This window comes from Hyposmocoma kahamanoa, unplaced genomic scaffold, assembly GCF_003589595.1.
Source record: "Hyposmocoma kahamanoa isolate Upper Pololo Valley unplaced genomic scaffold, ASM358959v1 62, whole genome shotgun sequence".
NCBI classification, from domain to species: Eukaryota; Metazoa; Arthropoda; class Insecta; order Lepidoptera; family Cosmopterigidae; genus Hyposmocoma; species Hyposmocoma kahamanoa.
The window spans coordinates 25,033,001-25,052,735 of NW_020653850.1; the positions used below are offsets into that span (position 1 = coordinate 25,033,001).

The 19,735-nt window shown below is 37.7% G+C and overlaps 1 protein-coding gene across 4 annotated transcripts; it reads right to left on the reverse strand.

Moving 5' to 3' along the window:
- Positions 1 to 1,934: 1,934 nt before the first annotated feature.
- Positions 1,935 to 19,725, reverse strand: LOC113229558 (organic cation transporter protein-like). 4 transcript variants are annotated; one of them, XM_026463203.1, is made up of 8 exons: positions 7,031 to 7,166; positions 6,091 to 6,348; positions 5,721 to 5,922; positions 5,533 to 5,633; positions 5,279 to 5,433; positions 4,562 to 5,203; positions 2,752 to 2,933; positions 1,935 to 2,389 (listed from the first exon to the last, which is right to left on the reverse strand). In XM_026463203.1, the coding sequence occupies exons 2-8, from the start codon at positions 6,261 to 6,263 to the stop codon at positions 2,198 to 2,200; spliced, it is 1,647 nt and encodes a 548-aa protein (XP_026318988.1). In that variant the 5' UTR covers positions 6,264 to 6,348; positions 7,031 to 7,166; the 3' UTR covers positions 1,935 to 2,197. The 4 variants fall into 4 exon arrangements, with proteins under 4 accessions (XP_026318988.1, XP_026318987.1, XP_026318985.1 ...); XM_026463202.1 differs by lacking the exon at positions 7,031 to 7,166 and adding an exon at positions 19,635 to 19,725 and having other exon boundaries at positions 1,938 to 2,389; XM_026463200.1 differs by lacking the exon at positions 7,031 to 7,166 and adding an exon at positions 19,635 to 19,708 and having other exon boundaries at positions 1,938 to 2,389; positions 6,091 to 6,356.
- Between the last annotated feature and the right edge of the window lie 10 nt (positions 19,726 to 19,735).

The following is a 19,735-nucleotide window of genomic DNA, read 5'->3' on the forward strand; positions in this document are numbered from 1 at the left end:
TAGATGGTGAAAACATACATTTTACTGTCTTTGTTTAACTACTATGTGTCGTCGTACGCCAAAAGAGATAGCATTACATTGGTGTGTGTCAAACACGGGAATCGAAAATACGTAACGTCATCTTAAATGCCAACTGTCCTCATTTTACCATTTTTGGGGTACCCTTTGACTTCCGTACCCGGTTGTCAAAGGGAAGTACATCAAATGTCAAAACCAATGTTTGGCCAAAGTTTTAATGAATTATACGTATGAATTGTAATGAAATGGACAAAAATATTGACAGTGAGAACAATTAAGTATTGATGAAAATGCGTAGCTGCAGCATTACGGGGTGCGGCAGTAAAAGAAGCGGAAATCGACCGAAATTTACATTACACTGGCATGTGTTATTTTTCTGCCTATAAATCATACAATAGCCGAAATGTCTCATGTAATTAGACTCATTTAAGTAGTTTATTCATTAGTCTTGCCGAATTTTGCTTTGGTTACTTTAGACTGCCTCTTTGTTAGTATATTTTGATGATTGTTGATAACGATTATTTTGAGATAGTTCTTGTAAGCAGACATATTATTGATATTCTGTTATCGAAACAATTCACTACGAGGTTTTTATTATTTCATTATTATTATTTTCAAAGTTTACCTACAAATGAAAAAAGAATGGTTGGAAATTATAGGACTGCCGAACATAAACATTGGATCAAATACCATCTACTTTTGTTCGCTCCATTCAAATTGAAATGTAACTTTGAATGTAACTAGATTACTTCATAATACAATTCCATAGTTACATTTATTGGTAAATAACTTTATATGTAATTTTGATTAAAATGGTTCATTACTTGCCTAGTAATAATAGCCTAGTCTTAATCATACTTTGATTACAGTAAACTGTACAAATTTGCAAACATAAAAAACAGTTTCAACATTCAAGCCATACATTTGCATGTCGATATTGATTTATCTATGTTTATGGTACAACACTAATTCCGCCATTTGTGGTGGACATTTTTGGTTTAGGTAGGGACGTTTATTCCGTAGATAAGGCAGCTCCTTTCCTTTATTTTTTTTCTTCCTCTAAGGTTCATATACATAGTTTGACATGTGTCATTCCAATCAAGCTAAATTTTACGGATTGTAATAGTGTATGTAATGTATTATGTACATGTACGCACTGTGCTCTGACGAGTCTACAAGTAGATGTTGTTCTATTCACGTTGACTGTGCATAAAACGTTTAAGGATATTATTATTAAATAAAACAATTATTATGTTAAATAAACAAGTGTTTCTCTGCTATATTGTGCGTGTGGGACAAAGGTTGACAAGTTATACCTGTAGCTTGATTTTGATTGCCTCTCCCGATCGGAAACTGCGTCTTTTTCGAGTCGAGGCGTATAATATTGCGGATGGGCTGCCCGATCGGATCTATTCCGATATGAATTATAAACAGGGCCCTGGCCCCGGAAATGGTCGGCGATAATTATTCACGTTAAGGTTTGTCGGTACAAGAAGTAGTTCTTTGATTTCCACACATCGAAGGTTCATATCTAATCTGTGACCCTATAAAAGGAAGGTTTGTTTTTCTTTGTTTTTATTGTCGCGTCTAGAGGGATTTTTTGCCAATACTTGTTTAATGAGGCATTAACCGACCGTTATATTTAACATGCTTAATGCTGGACTACGACAACTTCACGAGTTTACTCGTTAATTGGTTACTATTAGTGAATCAAGCAGACCAGTTTTTCCGGTAGATGGGTGCCTTTTCTTTTAAATTAAAAAAAAGAAAGGAATGTTAACACTCGTAACGAAAAAAGGCACAACTATGCGTACTTTATACGACAGTTGTGCCCTTTTTCGTTCCGAGGGCAGAATAGACGGGAGCCAGCTTTGGCTACGGTTTTTCTCGAACACTATGAAATTATATGGATTCCGAAAGGAAAATAAAAACGAATGCTAATATAATTACTTATATAATGAAAAGGTAATATGTTGATCAACAATGGGTACCTACGCATTATAAATGTTATCAAAATATCACTAAATGCATTTTGCCTTACTAATTAATTGGTCCTCGAGCGACTACGATACTTCGGTTCAATACTACTTCGTAGCGTAGCCTTGGATTAGCCCTGAAACGGACATGTCGCTGTATGTATACTGGCCCGTCGACGGCAACACAGCAGACGGGAACAGAGTTAAGCCGTACGAAAGATCTTCGAGTGCTTGGCGAGTGGGCGGGGCGTGGGTGAGGCGGCCAGCTGCTCGGACTGCGCCACGGTGTCCGGCAGAGGCGCGCGCAGCGTCTCGGGCGTGAACAGCATCAGGGCGCCCGCGCACCACGCCAGCACGCCGAACACCAGGTACGGCAGCGACGGGCTCACTCGCATCTGTTCACAACGTGTACGTGTATGAAGTCGCGACGTCAATTTCGATTTTAGCCCAGCGTTTCGCGAGTTGCCCGCATTCCTACAAGAAAGTATGGTATATCCAAAAGGATGTGTTTCTAGTATTACTTATGCCGAGGTTGTTGCCACTTCTTTGTGGAAGATTGACCTACCGACGCGCGAAGATGCGCCTGTGCCGGGAACGGCTAAATCACGTACACATTTACGAACCCCGAGAATCTCGCGCTGATAAACTCCTTCCCGATGATTACCAATGATCTCACGCCTGCTGTGTAGCGGTGTGAATGGAATAAACATTTATTGGGACGGGGTGAATGTTGGAGGGGAGTTCTTTAGCAACTGACCAGTAATGGTGAGTAGGGCGCCAAGAGTAACCCTAGCCGACCCGAGAGGCAGCAGATAGCCAGCAGCCCGTGCCGCGAGTCCGTGGGGAACATCTCCAGGGAGTAGACGTAGATGCCGCTGATGGCCATGCTCGACGCAAATTTGCCGATCAGCGATAGTCCCAGCTGCACCGCCTCGCGCGCTGTCGACATCATCGCCACTTCGCTTATCTACTTGCTACATTATTGCTGCACACTATTTTATATTTTGTTGACATGACGCGCGCAAAGATGTTGCTGTGCAAGAAGCAATAATTATTCAGATTATAAACGTTATATAATGAATACTAAAACAAACTTTAAAGTATTTTTTTCATTATGATCATTTAACATCAACAAATAAAATATACAAAGATACCAAGTTATTGAATATTAAGCCAACATACAAATATCAAACTTGCATATTAGTTCGTAAAATATTAAATAAAACTATACATACTGAAATAACTATTAGCAAAACTAAGCAAATATCAAACTTGAGACCAGGACTTCACAAAGAACTTAAAATACGCCCTGCACGTACAAATTACGGAAAAAATGTTTGTTAAATGAAGGTTTCACTATTTATAACAAATTATGAAAAGACATAAGAGAATCAAAAACAATAACGACGTTCAAGCGATTGCTTAAAACACAGTCATTGAAATATTCCTAAATAAAATAATATTATTAATAATAAAAATTTAACACTACTTGAATAACATAAAATAAAATTAATGTAACGAACAAAACAGTTGTAGTAGTAGTAGTTGGTTGAATCGATAACGTGAATATTGCTATACGCAATTAACAAAGATATATATATAATACACAATTAACAAAGATATGTATATATATATATATATATATATATATATATATATATATACACATATTTAAACAAGCAACTGCCCACTTCATGTAGAATAATTTTAATACCCAATCTTTGTCGTTGGATATTTCAACTGTACTAGTACTGTTGTAGTTGTTTTTGTACTCATGTTAAGTGAATGAAAAGTCTGAATGAAAAAAAAAGGAGGAGGTTCTCAATTCGATTTTTTTGTATGTATGTTACGCGATAACTCCGGTATTTGTGAACCGATTTTCATGATTCTTTTTTTGTTGGAAAGGGGGTACATCCATAGTGGTCCCATTTCAGTTTGAAGAAAATCATCCACCTCGACGGGTGGCTGTTCACGCGTGAAGATTCATTTTTATAAATAGCACCTAAATTTTACTAAGGAGCAATTATTTTAATGGTTGATTTTGCTATTTTTCCAATCCAAGGCGTTTTTCTCTCCATACACTTTGAGTAGTGAGAACCGATTTTTGTTAACTCCAGCGTCAAGTCCTGTATAGTGGCGAATTTAAGGATATTTCAATAAAACTTAGCAAATAGACGTAATTCAATGTACTTTTGAGGTCGGTTTTTTTAGTACTCTGTACTGAGATTATGTAATATGACTTTTCAATTAAAATACTTTTAATAAAAGTTTTAAACTTAGGAAATAGTAAACTTAACATATGTATTAAATAAACTTAATATTGTATGTTACAAAACTTTTGTTACAAGCACACTTTTGTCACAAAAATAAATCTTAAAGGGGGTGAAATAGGGGATGAAAGTTTGTATGGAGAACCAATAAAACTATGAAAATAACGTTTTTATAAAAAAAACCGATCACATAATCGTGGACATCCATAGAATGATATCTATTTGCCAAGCTTTGTTATGAAATAAAGGATTATTTGACTTTGACAATTTTATGCGCTAGTTGAACAGAATACTCACTGGTGGTGAAAGGCATTGCGATGAGTGCCACGCCGCAGACGAAAAAAGCGGTGATGATGGAGTGCTTGCGGCCAAAGCGATCCAGGGTCATGATGCTGATGATGTAGCCGGGGATTTCCACCACAGCCGTGAGCCCGTAGTTGATGTACATATTGCCCGCCAGCGTTACGGAGTTGATAGACAGTCCGTAGTAGATAAATGTAACAGAGATGAACCAGAATGAGCAAATGACAAGCCGTGTCATTAAGATGCGCGACTGCAGCACTTCCAGCCACAGCAGCCGTCGTAATCGCCCTTTGCCAAGTTCTTGTTTTTTCACATTCTTCTGCGACGTTTGACTGTCAGTCGTCAGCTGTCGGATTGTCTCTTCCGACAGTTGTCTGCCATTAACGGCAGCTGCTTTAAAAATAATACGTGCCGCTTCCATCTTCTTCCCCTTACTTAGCAACCATCGTACACTTTCTACCAGAAATAAGTAATAAAAAATAAAGAAAAAAGACGGCACATATAACACTTTTGTCAAAGTCCGCCAGTAAGGAAACATCCACGCCAATATGGCCAGTAGCATTTGACCCGTCGCGAAGCACATGGACATACCATTGCCTGCTATAACTCTTTTGTCCAGGTCAACCATTTCAAGCGCTGAAACAAAATCCGAGTTGTTATTGTTCTACTTTCGATTCGATAAGAATATACGAAGCTTTAGTCAGGAAGTACCGAGAATGTAACCGGTGGTGTAGGCGCCCGAGGCGAATAGCGCTTCGAAGTATTCGAGCGCCACGTACATTGAGTAGCTGGTAGAGTAGGCGCGCACCAGTCCCGCCACGGCCGGCAACGTCGCCGTTATGATGAACGTGTGGCGCCGCCCCACTCTGCCAACACAGCGCATCGAATCTTGCACCTACACTTTTTGTATACGCATCCGCGATAAGCCTTAATGTGAGATAGATGAAGATCAATACTGAACTCACGTGTCTGAAATAAATCCGATGAATAGAAGCGCAGTAAAGAGGCCGGCGCTGTGGATGGAGCCTACCAGCGTGCGTCTCCACTCCTGGCAGGCCAGGTCGAACTGGATCAGGAAAACAATTTTATGAAATTTGAAAGTGAAGTTTCAGTATGGAATTTAGTTTACTAGATTGAAGTACCAGAACCTGACCTCAGCAACGATGGTGTTGTTGGTCTCGTAGACCCAACTGGTGCATTGCTGTGTACTGTTGAGGAAAGAATTTTCCTTGCAGGTGCTATTGACGGGCACGCGCCGCTCGCAACTGTTCAGGTCCCCTCCCGGCAGAGCCCACTGCCCCCACTCCTCGGGAGTCCACATTGGCGGGGATGACTCGCATTCCGGCACCAGACATCTGAAAAGACGAGCAAGGATACCGCGATGTCACTAATACGTGGACGTCCATAGACGACTTAGTGGTCCATATGAAGGCTGAGGTAGGTACGTACGTAGGTACGTGAGGAGAATCCGGTTATTATTAGGACATAATTCGTACAAAATGTGGAGTATTTTTTGTACACACCTATAGTTAGGTTTCCCGGCGTTAAAGACGTACTGTCCATTGTAGATGGCGCTAAATATGATGGGCAGGATGATGAGGCAGTAATTGCGGTACTTGAACGCGCCCCATGGCCCCAGCTCGCGCAAGATGTCGTCCAGATCCACATTCACACTGTCCTTGCGACACTTCGACATCAAGTCGCGCTGCGAAGCCCGTTGAAGCTTTCTACTCGTTCGTTCGCTCACCACGCAGGATGCACGTCGTTCCTTTACATTGACCCTATAAAACTATAACTATTACGCTTTTAAGTTTTAATTCAGTGCATGTGGACGGTTCACTGGTATTCTTTCTGCATTTTCCGCGTAGCATATTATATCATAAGACTACGTACTGCTAAAAATAAACAAGTACATTACGTCATCCACGTTCGATCAATAATTTCTGCCAAAAGGTCTTTGACATTAGCCTTGACGTTTGTCGGGTTTGTGATAGATTTCTCTAAAGGAGATAAAAGCAATGACGATGATCTCAGTGTCTCAGTTAAGTGATTAAAGTGAGTGCAAAAACCATGTTCTATTCATTTGAAGACATGGCCAAGGTCAAGATTTGGCTAATGTAATTAATGCTTTACATTACGCGCACCGCGTACGAGGATATAATGTGTAAATAGTATAGGTACCTATGTGTACACTCGTATCACAACACACTTACCTATTACGAATAACATTTATGATTTGTGGATTTGATTTAAGTTATTCACATTGTTTTTAGTTTCTGTTACTTGAGAAAAAGAGGAAAAAAGGAGGTGAAACCGCAAGGTAATGTCGCCAGCAACCAATTGTAGGAGCTTTCCCCGACTGCACTTGACAAATCGTGTTAATGTTCAGTGTTAGTAGAAGTATACAGTAAGGGACACTAATAACCTTAAAATTATATAACTCTTAAAATTGTATGTACCTACCTTTCATTTCCAACGTTGCCATAAGAAGCCCAAAGATTTAGTCCGAGACGTGTCGACAATACGATCTGACAGAAACTGCTGTCGTGTATCTTGATGTGGCCGACGAGAGATTTGATTACCGATAAAGGATATCTTATGTCTATCTATAAAGGATATTGCAACAGATATGCGAGAAAGTTTTTGAATGATTATTGTTAATATAGCAGCGGGTGAAGACGGTCGCGAGAAGCCGAGCACTGTCGTAATATCATGGAAAACTTGACTGGTCGATGCCAAACTCGTTTATTGGGGTTCCGCACCACTCATGGGACACCCGATCAATTACGTAAATGTTTTACTACATTAATTGTGTTTCACGTTCGCTTGCGTTTATGGTCAATGTCACGTGTCGTGTGTCGTTTTGTACATAAATGGTACGGAACTTGTTCTAGTTTTTCGTTAACGTACTTCACGTCTGTGATTTATCATTTAATGGCCGGTTGACCTTGATGGCCGACAATAGTTTAATGCAAATTACGTAATTTAATTAAATTTTCTTTGTGACTCAGAGTCGAGTTTCGCTCAGTGTGCAACGTGTACTTGTTTACAGATCTATAGAGTGTATAACTATTAATCTTTAGCCTGGAGGTAACTAGGGCCGTTTTTGTGCACAAAACTAAACATCTGGATACAATGCAATTAATGTGAACACACGATTACACGAGACAGTCGGCCTATCTAACTGATTGAAAAATTAAACCAAAAATTGTTTCTGGATAACGCTTAAAATTGCCGCAGGGAGAAGTTTATTTAGTGCACTTAACACATTTGCACCGAACATTTACGGTTATTTTCGATCCACTATACCTCAAAATCTATTTTGCGTGAATACTTGTAATTTGTTATTAGGGGTTTATGTAAAGGCGGTTTCCCATGGCCGTGATCCGTTTCGCTGCCCGCGCCTCTCGTTTCGCACAAACGTGCCGTGGGAAGAAGGCCGCCCGAGCGCGCCCGTGCTCGTCCGTGACGGCCTTTTCGGCCGTTGTTCGGTAACTTCATAGGCGCGGCGCGAAGGCGCTAAAGCCTAAGCTAAGCCTATGCTTTCGATGCAAACCCGAATACACGTCGCCACGAGAGTCAGCACGGCCCGAGGCCGCCCGTTTCGTGGGAACGCACCCTAATAAGGTCCCCCATTGCACAGAATTCGAAGTTTAATATAAAAAACCGTCGGATAGTTCTCGTGATATGAAATCCTGAATATTGCTCCCTTTAGCACTCGCCCCGATCTGTAAGCAACAACTCGTCGAGCCCATTTGAATCAGTTCAAACATGATAGTTCTGGTGCAACTAGTTGATAAAAGTTGGGCAGTCCGCAGATTGCCCTGGTGGCAACATTAGACTAAGGTTACCACTTCATCGATTTCCATAGTAGGATAACAAATTTCAAATCGATTGGGCAAGGTGAAATAAAATAAATATATATTTTATGACTGAGATATCTATACAAACCATTGACTTACAAATAAATGGACGACGGGTCTAATACAAAAACCACGAAAAAAAATGTCTCAAGTCAACCTATTTAAACGTAGTGACATGTAAAGGAATATGAAAAAGCCAAAACGTTGAATTTAAATTGTAATGTCATCGCAGTACTGTCTAATATTGCTTGCTTTGCTGTCAGTCGAACAAACCAAGACTAAAGCGTGAATGACGCTCTGTATACGATTTTAACGACCTATAAGTTCGGACACTTTTTAGCGCGGACCCGACGTCCATATAATTGTAAGTCAATGCTACAAACTGAGAAAATACATGATCTTTAAACAGTTGAGCAGGTGGTCATCAAATGTAGGTAGTTCGAAGTAGAACCATCTTGATTAAATTAGCTTTTAAATAAAAGGATCAAACCACTTTAAGATTTGGGAAAGTCCGTTTGGGAACCACGATTCCACAGACAAAGGCTTCGCTGACTTAATTATAACTCCCCTTTTTCCGTCAGGTGTTAAAAAACTGCAATTTTGGCGCCTCTTTACTCGTTAAACTGTAAGTACCTACGTACCAGCAGATGGATTTATTTTTTCTTGGGAAAGAATAATTGGAACTATACTGTAAGCAAATCATATACTTTTTCCTATAATTCTAGATAATAGCGTCTGGCACGGTAAGCTAGAAGACGTCGGTTCGAATGCGGCCGGATCGAAGGAAATTTCTGAGTGTTTGATCTTTGTATTAATATCTAATTATAACTAACTAATGGAATAATTTCACAAAAAAAATTGAATATCAATTAAATAAAAAAATAAAATGAAATTTTGTTTTATCTATATTTTTTTTGTTTGATGTATATTTGTCATTACAAAAAAAACTAAACATTTTTTATTTCTAAACACAAGAACAAAAGTTGTCGGAATTGTCATCATTTATCAACAGTAGGTTTAAAAAGATGACATGTGACAAATATGTAGTAAGTGGAAACCATTGACCTACCAACCAGGCTGATAACTCTTGGACTTAGAAATATTATAGTTTGTGGAATACCGAGCTGATTGTTTTTATTTGATAAATAATGATAGCTCTGAAAACTTTTTTATCATTTTTTGTATAATTTATAGAAAAATTGATAGTTTAAAAAAATAACACTTTAGTTTCTTTCGTACGGAGAAATATGAACTTAATTTTTTATCTCGAAATGCAGGAAAATATATTGTTTAAAAATATGTTTTCTGGCTTACAATATAGTTGCAATCATTTTCTAACAAAATATCCATCGGCAGGTACTTGCAGCTTATGAGTACCTATAGACAAAATTTCGATATTGTTGATGTATTTGTTAAAATACTTAACTTTCCAGTTACAGTTGTTACACTGTCTAAATTACACTAAAATTGATAATAGTTTCATTGGAAACTTGTTTGTTATATAGTCAGCTGCCTCTTTAATCGTATTATTTTTTCTTTTCATGACTAAAACTTTTACCTTGTATCATTGATGCTGCAACGGTTATATGCCTTTGAGAAGACTAAAATCAATAAAATGTCATGTTCACACTTTAAAAACAATAAAACTATCTTCCATTTTTGTTATGTGCATGTAAAACGTGATCTTTTAAAAACAGATCCTAACGAGTAGAAAAGAAAAATCAAGAACGACAGTTCCGAATATACTTTTTTATTCCGTATATGTGTATACAAACTAAAGTTTTAAAATAATACGAAAATGCATACCGAACCATTTCATGAAACTTCAGGACTACTGAAAAGGTGACGATAATTCTTAATACAGTTGCTAGCGATCTGTTATACGGGGCGTAGTAAGTCTTTTTTTTTTAAACTCAATTTTCCCGAAATTGTGTAATTCGGGAAGAAGTGGTCATTTAAGTACAATAGAATAAAGAAATAGTACCTATAAGAAATGGAAATTTAATTGGCACGTGTTACACGACAGGAGTTTGGAAGGAACTGAGCTGCTTTCTATGTAGTTTTTTTTATGATGTTCAAAGAAGAATGTTGACTAGGAGAAATGGCAGGGCTGATTCTAGTAGTTTAGGTAGTAGGGCTGGGATATAACAGATCGCATGAAATATTTGTCTCACTCACAGACTACGCCTGTGACAGCTCCCCTAGCGGTCACTTGAAGAACTACGATTATCTGTACCAATATTTTCCACGGTTGCTGTCGACTCCGTAAAACTGTCGCTATACTAAACTCATGGCAATGCTACTGATTGTTGGTGTTCTTTAGATGAAAAGAAAAAAAGAATGTTTGTTTTCTTCAAGTAAAATTAGCTATCTTAAGCATTTAAGGTACCTGCTTCCCCTTCACGTCGCATTGATTTTCCCACCCTGTATAATGTACGATTGCGGTTTGATAAATACGTGACGTTTTTATTTCTTAATTTAGAACTCCTCACTAAGCAACTGACGTTACTTTTTTATAAATTTAGCGCGTTAATTTAGCGCGAATTTAAAAAAGTAAATTCGAAATAAAAAGTTGGTGAGGAAGCTGTATTTTTTGAAGACGGAGAAAACGGATTTTCGAGTATTCTATTTTCCATCTGCAATCGAAAATCGAAACTTGTCGAATTATGATACGAATACGAACTATTGCCACATCTCCAGTACTCACCAGATTTGCCCTATTTGACTTTTTATCTGACTTTTTTACTGTTTTGCATCAAAATTAAAAAAGTCGTATCTGAAACAGAGGATTATTTTTCGTACTTGACGAAAAACAGTTTTTTTGATGGGTTGAAGTAAGTTGGGACATCCCATGTAGAAAAATAAACCGTAATTAAAAAGAAAATGATTTTCTTCTCAACGACGACTTATGACTTATGAAACCGCCCTCGTATTCTCACGTTATTAGTGTTTAATGTATGTAGAGTATTTCGTCTCACTCCTTTGCATCGAATTTGTAAACCGGACGTAAAAAAGGGAGTTATAAGTTTGAAGCCTTTTTTGTGTATCTGTGTGCCTGTTTGTCAGTATGTCAGTCTGCGTTGACGCGCCTCCCAAGCGGTTGAACTGATCTTAACCCGAATTTGAATTTGAAGGCTAATTTATTTATGTTTTAAGAACTTGTGCTAAGCTTTTTAAAGGTTTTCAGCTCTTTTCCCAGTTAGTGTAGGGATGTCATCGAACGAACAAGTCGTGCGCCTGGTGGTAAGTGACACGCCTACCCTTAACAGTTGCTGCGTCAATAAAAACTTTAAATCGCAGAGGTCTGAGCGGCACCGGCACTGAACCCGTCACCCTGAGACATAAACTTGACAAATCCGATGTGCTTATTCACCAGCACTATTACTGCTTGGCGATACAAAAGTGCCCATTTGACCATCATCTCACCTGATGGAAACTGACGATGAGGTCGACGATGGAGCACGCACACCTAAATAATGCCTATTCACTCTCGCCTTGAAAAGGCCCAAGTTATAACGTTCAGGCAACAAGTCTGCTGGCAGAGAATTCCACTCCAAGCCGTTCGCTACATAAATGTGGAAGCGTAACGCTTGGTGCAAATCTTTGGAATATCCACAACATAGGGGTGGTACCCAAGCCTACGTCTGGTCCCGGATGATGGAAAGGGGAAGGCGGAATTAAATCGTGTATGCCATCGCACACTCTCCGTGATATATCCTGTAAAATACCGATAAGCAGGCAACTTTACGGCGGTGTTCAAGGCTCTGCAGCTTCGCCTCCACTAATTCCGAGTCACCTAGAAGCCTCTTGACACGGTTGTCAATTGAATCCAAAGTGGCCAGTTGATATGTAGCAGACGTGTATGGAGTACTGCTGCCTTTGGGGTAGCTCTGCAGCTACGTCCGGACGTGAAATTGGACGACAGGTCCAGTCCAAGTAGCTGGAGACGGTCGGCTATCGCTATGGATACATCGCGAAAAGTCGGAGCCAGCTCAAAGGGACTCCGTTTTGTAGAGGAACGGGATAGACCTTCGTCCCCACTAGTTCTATTGAGTAGTTCTATTATACAAGTACTGGGACTTTTTTCCAATTAGTTCTATTAGGTTTCATTGCAATAAATAATAGAACTAGTAGGAAAAATAATTTCCCAGTAGTTATAGTGACTTTGTTCTATTTTTATACCGAAAATGATTTTATCGTCAAGAATATATCAACCTATATATTACCTATAATATTTAACGTAAACCTGACAAATTAAAATAAAAAGAATTTACAAAATTATCAAACATTGTAAACTTAGGAAATTAAACTATTTTTCCGGATTTAAATTGCGATTTAAATCTGGAAAAATAGTTTCATTTCGTATGTGTAACAATGCGAAAACCTAAGAACTCGACATTGTAAACTTGCTAATTTAAATTTAAAATATAATAATAATTGTAAACTGTTGTACAAAATAAAATTAAAAATTATAAAACAAATATGATCAAAATTTGTTCTTGAGTTCATTTTTAATTCGTTGTTTACAATTTTTGATATTACTTGTTATATATTATTGACTAGATATTATTGATCAGTAAGAAGCCCATGACTGAGATAGGTCTATAGTTGACAGGGTCAGCTTCCTTTTTTATGGCACAGGTTGCACGTTCCACGACCTGGAAACTACACCAGTCTCAAGTGAGAGGCGGTACAGGCGTGTGAGAATTGGAGACAACTAAGGCGCATAGTTACGTAGGACTATCGCTGGAATTCCATCTGGCCCGCTAGCTTTATTCACATCTAGATTCCGCAGAGTTCTAAGTACCTCTTTTTGGCGTATGCGGCTGAGGTAAGGTAGTGGTAGGTTCCCTGCGGCATCCAGACGCGAATTCTCTGCAAAAAGTGAGGCAAAAAGATTCGCTTTGTCTTCTGCAGTATAAAAAGACATCAGCAAATATTGTTTCCCAAAAGTTTGGTGTATTATCACTTCTTATTCGCTCGGTGTTTAAAAAATGACATCAAATAGTAGACTTAATTATTGTTAAAGAATAGTGCCTGAAATTCAGAATTGTTCAGAATGTTCAAAAAGTATTCGATATTTGGTGCGTTTCCCTAGCTTAATTTTTTTTTCATAATCGTACTCCATAATCAACATAGATATACAATACGTAAGTACCTACTGCATTTAACGAAGGTTATTTCAATATAGCACGAGAATAATGGATCTTAATTTTTTCATATTATGTTTACAACCTGTAGGTAGTACAACTAATAATAATAATAAAAATAAATTCTCTTTGACCGACGATAAACAAGTCTTTGTTTCGATCTTTTATCAAATTATTTCATATTTCGAGTAGACTCGTAGTGTTAGAAGTGCATAAGTTCACAAACAGTGCCTCTGTGTTTGATCTAGTGAGTAGAGACATAATTTTACAATGCTTTAACGTTTAAAAGTAAAAAAAATCACTGAAATTAATAAACATCAAATATCATTTGTCCAAGTTACGTTGCTAAGTGGAGTGTTACGTGGACTTATCAACTTTATATCGTTCACTTAACCCTGACTGTAGCGTGTACTACCACTGCAGTGACGTTGTCGCCAATCGACGCGTAGAATACACAGGCGCAGAGCGGACATAGAAATGTACAACAAAATACAATTTGTCTACCTAGTCTAGTGCAACCTTTATACTTCCCTCGTGGTCAGATATCGTAGACGCCATTTTGAAAATTGTACTATACATATTGTCCTGATACACTATGAACCATCAACTCAATGAAAACGCTGACGCTGTAAATGTTTCGGAACTTAATATGTCGATTTGTGTATCAAATGGTGATAAATCGTCTCCTAATTAAGTTACTCAACGCACACACACAAGGAAAATCAAGCGACTACCTCGGATCATGACCATTTGGCAGATTTTAAGCAAGAGATGAGAAAACTAATGTTATTTTATAATAACTCAAAGTCAAAGTCAAAGATTATTTATTCCATAGGAAAAATAAATTTACACTTGAAAACGTCACATTTAAGCTAGTGCTCGTTCACTACGCTGACCTCCCTGAGAAGAACGAGCAAGAAACTCTCGGGATTGCTCTTTTCAAATAAACTTAAATGCTATGGAATACACTTTGAATCAAATTTGTGTGGATTCTGGAGCCGTGTCGTCTTTCCATACATCTTTATCTAACACGTAGTCTTCAATTTTGTAATATTAGTTTTCGATCAAAATATTTTTAAAGTAGTTTTTAAACTTAGGAAATGATAAACTTAATATATGCTCCGTATAATATTGTAAAACCGTATACAGTTCCCCATAAAACAGTTGTTTACCTTGGTTAAACGAAATCGTGGTACCATGAGACTTAGCTCATTAGTACTTAGTACATTGGACTTAGCTCTAAGGTTAATATTATGGATATCTTCTTTCTTATTGAAATTATGTATATTTTTACGGGCATATAAAATATTTAAGTTAATGTACTGTGATGCCACAGTCATGATACCAGTCTCCTTAAACTTTTCTCTTAGAGAAATCCGAGAGCCTAGACGGTACACAGAACGAATCGCTCGTTTTTGCAATACAAATATGGTTTGAAACGCTTTACCCAACATGAGAATCCCGTAGGACATTATACTATGGAAGTATCTAAAGTAAACTAGTCTAGCAGTACTAACATCGGTAAACTCACGTATTCTGCGGACTGCGTATGCAGCAGAGCTTAATCTGCTGACCAGGGAAGATATATGTGGAAACCGTTGAAGTTCACTATCTAAAGTCACTCCCAAGAAGACTGCTTTATTAACAAGGTCTAACTTTTATCCGTTTATTTCTATGCTTGGACTAGTCGATTTTACGTTAGGTAATTTAAATTTAACACATTTTGTCTTCTTGGCATTAATCAATAAATTGTTAGCATTAAACCAATAAACTACCTTAGAGAGGGTATCATTAATATGGTCATAGTTAATGTCATGTCTGTCTGTTTTAAAAATCAAGGATGTGTCATCAGCAAACAACACTATTTCGCAATGGTCCTTAACAAAGAATGGCAGATCATTAATATAAATCAGAAATAAGAAAGGTCCAAATATTGAGCCCTGCGGTACACCCATTTTTACCGGAGAACCCAAAGAAGTCACTCCATTTATGTCTACTTTCTGAATTCTACCATTGTGATATGACGAGACAAGTTTCGACGCCTTGCCATTTACATCGTAATGTTCCAGCTTCCTAATAAGAGTATGATGATCAACGCAATAAAATGTCGTAAGTTTGGATGTAATTTGTGGTTGTATATGTGTGTGTCCATGGCACCCGCGACACACACAACGAAATATGTATTTTTATTTCTTAAAAACCAAAACAAAACCTTATAACTAATTACAATCTAGCCATTTTACAAGACTAATAAGCCATTTTAATTTAACATAATTTCTTAAAAGAAAAGTAACTTATATAAAGAAATTGTTCATCGACAAAATATCTTTTAATATTTGTTAAGGGGAAGACACTTTGTTTGTGTGTTCATAGTCTAGTTAGTACTGGCACTAATATTTATTTTATTCACTATGATTAACTACACTAACTCAAAAGGTTTAGTTCTTTGTAGTCTACGCACTATATTTGTACTGTCTAGTAGCTGTTGCTGTTGCTGTATAGCCTCTATGTTCACGTGATGATGAAGTCTATTTTCGTTAGTTAATTCGTGAGCTTTGGCGTTCTTTATGATCACTTTATTTACAGGCTCTATATCCAAATCACGATACAGATCTATCCTCATTTCGTATATACCAAGGAGCACCCACAATTGTCCTCAGTATTTTATTATGGAAGCGTTGTGTTGTCTGTATGTTGCGTTTAGCGGCACAGCCCTAGAGCTGGATACCATAGGTCCACACTGGCATAAGGACCTGTTTATACATTACTATTTTGTTGCATACCGATAGTGAAGAGCATTTGCCAAATAGCCAATACATTTTCTTTAAACGTATGTCTAATTCTTCTTTTTCTTTTTGATGTGAGCTTTCCAGCGTAGTTTCACCTCGAGGGTCATACCGAGATATTTGTCGGCATTTGCGTAGGGTACCTGTTTGTTTCCAATGTACAATGGAATGGACAACTGAAGTCAATGTGCACTGATTTACTTTCATTTAGCTTTGTTCGCTATTTCTTGGTCTACTCATGGAATTGGTTAATGGCTTTTTAAACTTTGCTGACCGCTTCCTGTGGTTGTTTCCTACAGCAATAATGGCTGTGTTATCCGCAACAGTATATAACAATGGTATTGTCAATTGGGTCGGGTATATCGTTTGTATAAAAGGTAAAGAATCCAAGACACTTCCTTGTGGCACTCCAGTTTTTATTTCTTTTAGCTATGAATATGCGTCTTCTTGTCTAATTCTGAAATACCTACTGGTTAAATAGGATTCCAAAAGATTTGCATGCTTTGCATAGAATTGGTTTCGGTCTGTTGAGTAGAAACTTTTCAAATAACTTTGACATCATGGGTAATAATGAGATAGGCCTGTAAGACGTCATCTTGAGGCGGTTTACCTGGTTTCCGGATCACTATTATTTCTGCAGCTTTCCACAGTTCAGGAACGTATTCTAATCTAAAAGCGGCATTTATTAGTGTAGCCAGTTTTACTTTTACTTTTCGAGGCAGATTATGTAGAATTTCGCCAGAAATAATGTCGTATCCTGGAGATTTGTTTTTATTAATTTTCATCTTTATTTCTCTTTGTACTTCCCTGGGTGTAACAATTTTTATTATTCCAGCTTGTTGTTGTGACGAGTTTATTTCTCCTAGAACCTAATCAGTAGATTCTGACTGATTTGGTTGAAATATTTTTTCTAAATGGTCAGCAAACGTTTTGGCCTTTTGTTCATTGCTTATGGCCCACGTGTCGTTTGACTCTCTAATGGGAGAGACTTGAGTTATCGGTTTTTTTCAAGATTATTGTTACCTTCCAGGGTGAGTAATCTATAGATCGATCATTCGTTAGATGTTGTAGATAAGTCTTCATGGACTCATCTTTAAAGCTCTTTATTTGTCTCCTCAATCTTTTTGTAAGCGTGTTCAACAATCTCTTATTATCTGGTGACCCGCTCTGATGCCAACGTTTCCTTTGCTTTCGTTTTAGTTTTAATAGATTTGTTATTTCCTTGGGATAGGTGGGGCCTTTAGTCCGCCTACGAATTTTGGGAGTGTTTCTAGATGCAGCTTCATGAATATGCGTAACAATGTTTCCCATCTCCATATCTAGCTGTTCCGGTGTCTTCAATGGTACGTTGAGCTAGACAAGATCATCTAGATCCCGTTTGAAGCTTGCCCAATCAGTTTTCTTGTGAACTAAAGAGGGTTTTGTTTCTCTACAAACAACATTTTCACTGAGTTCTAAAGTTATGACAGAATGATCGGAACTCATATTATAGCCGTCATTGATAGTCATGTAATTTGGCGATATATTTCAAATAAAAAAATGTAATAAATCGGGGATTTTATTAGGATTATTAATATGTTTGGCATTTTTTCAACAACTGTGCTCACAGATATCGTCTTAAGACCCAGTGATTCTATTTATATTTGAACTCCTGTCTATTTCCCTTTTGTTCGGCTTGTTATGTATTTTCAAGCAGGTAAAGAATTTTTAATAATAAAATTTCACGACTTGTGCTGTATTTTAATTGTCGTAATTTTGTTGCCTACGTTGCGGACACGGCATTAGTTGCTTCTGGTAACAACTGGGCGGATATAATTAGCTTTGCAGTACGCATTTATTCACCTTAATTAAATATATGGAAAACTAAATTTATCACATTTGTTACCAAACTTGTCATCCCGCGCGAGGACCTACTCCGTTATTTATTTTAGTTTTAAGTTACTTATTTTCGCATTTGAAAACTACGTATTCGGCGAACCTAAGTATCTTAGGTACAACGCCCTTAGCTTCCTCTCTTATCGTACTGTATCCCAATCTGGGGAGGTGCTTGTAAAACAGCATTTCTAAATTCACAAAAAGCGCAGAGGACTGAGCTCAGGTAAATGTATAAGATATCGTACAGATATCTGACCTCGCAATTGTTTAAAGAAGGTACTTACTGTTAGACAGATGTTCATCTTAAAATGGAAGTAGGTAATTTAATTTGCTGTGAAAGTTATATCCCGGTGAATGTTAAATCTAAGCTACGCAGCTAAGTGACAAATGGTCAAATATCCGTTTTAAATAGCGAAAACTAGAGCACAACATTCTGTTTCAAAAACAGTTAAAATTAATAACGCTCACAATAATAACGCTCACAATCAACATAGCCCCGCACTAGGGAAACCCTGTGTCGCGGGTGCCATGGACACACACATAGACAACCACAAATTACACCCAAACTCACGAGAGAAATAAATGTAGGCCATACAAATATTTCTCCCGGCCCGGGAATCGAACCTGGGACCTCTGCGTGGCAGTCCGGCATGGTACCCGTTCGGCCACGGAGGCAGTTAAACATCATTAATTTAAATGAAAATTAGTTAACGTGTTCGATTTATCGGAACTTACCCTAACGATGCCTAGCTGAGATATCATTAAACAATTTCAATATTTTAACGGTCGTATTCCAGAATTCTACTCGATGCTCAAGTTAGGACTTGAATATGATTTTAAGCACTAGAAATCATATTCAAGTCCTTGGCATTAGGGTGGTATTTCCAATCGTGTCGTGTCGTGTCGTATTGTACTGTAAATGACGGCGTTGGGCTGACTTGCTGTATTTATTTCAAATTTATGTAAGTAGATATTATTGCGTTTTACACAATTATTATTAATTAATGTTTACGTTTTATACGTTAGGTATTATCAACAACACGCTAGGCACTGGATTTTGAATCTTTCTTATTATACGTGGCATAAAGTTCAATTTAAAATGAAAGCATCAAGTAAAGTGCGCTGTTGACTACTTACACACTGCACGTCAGGTAGTTGCCTGCATACCGCTATTATTAGGTGTTATTTTTGGTGTCGCAAACAGGATATAATAAGAAAAAACTTGGAGCTAAACAAAAACATTTACTTTACCAATGAATCGACCCGTTCAGCAATTTTGTATAAGGAATTAATTTTTTCTCTACGATTTTTTTTCTTCGAAACTTTTTAGTCAATTCAAGTTGTAGATTGCAGACAATTACCTAACGTCTAGTATACATAATTAAGTACGTACTTATGTCAGAATGCCACATGATGAAATGATGTTGCGGACCTTGCGAATATACAAGAAACAGCGCAGCCTGGCGGTGACGTCGCGTCGCGATGATCGTACGA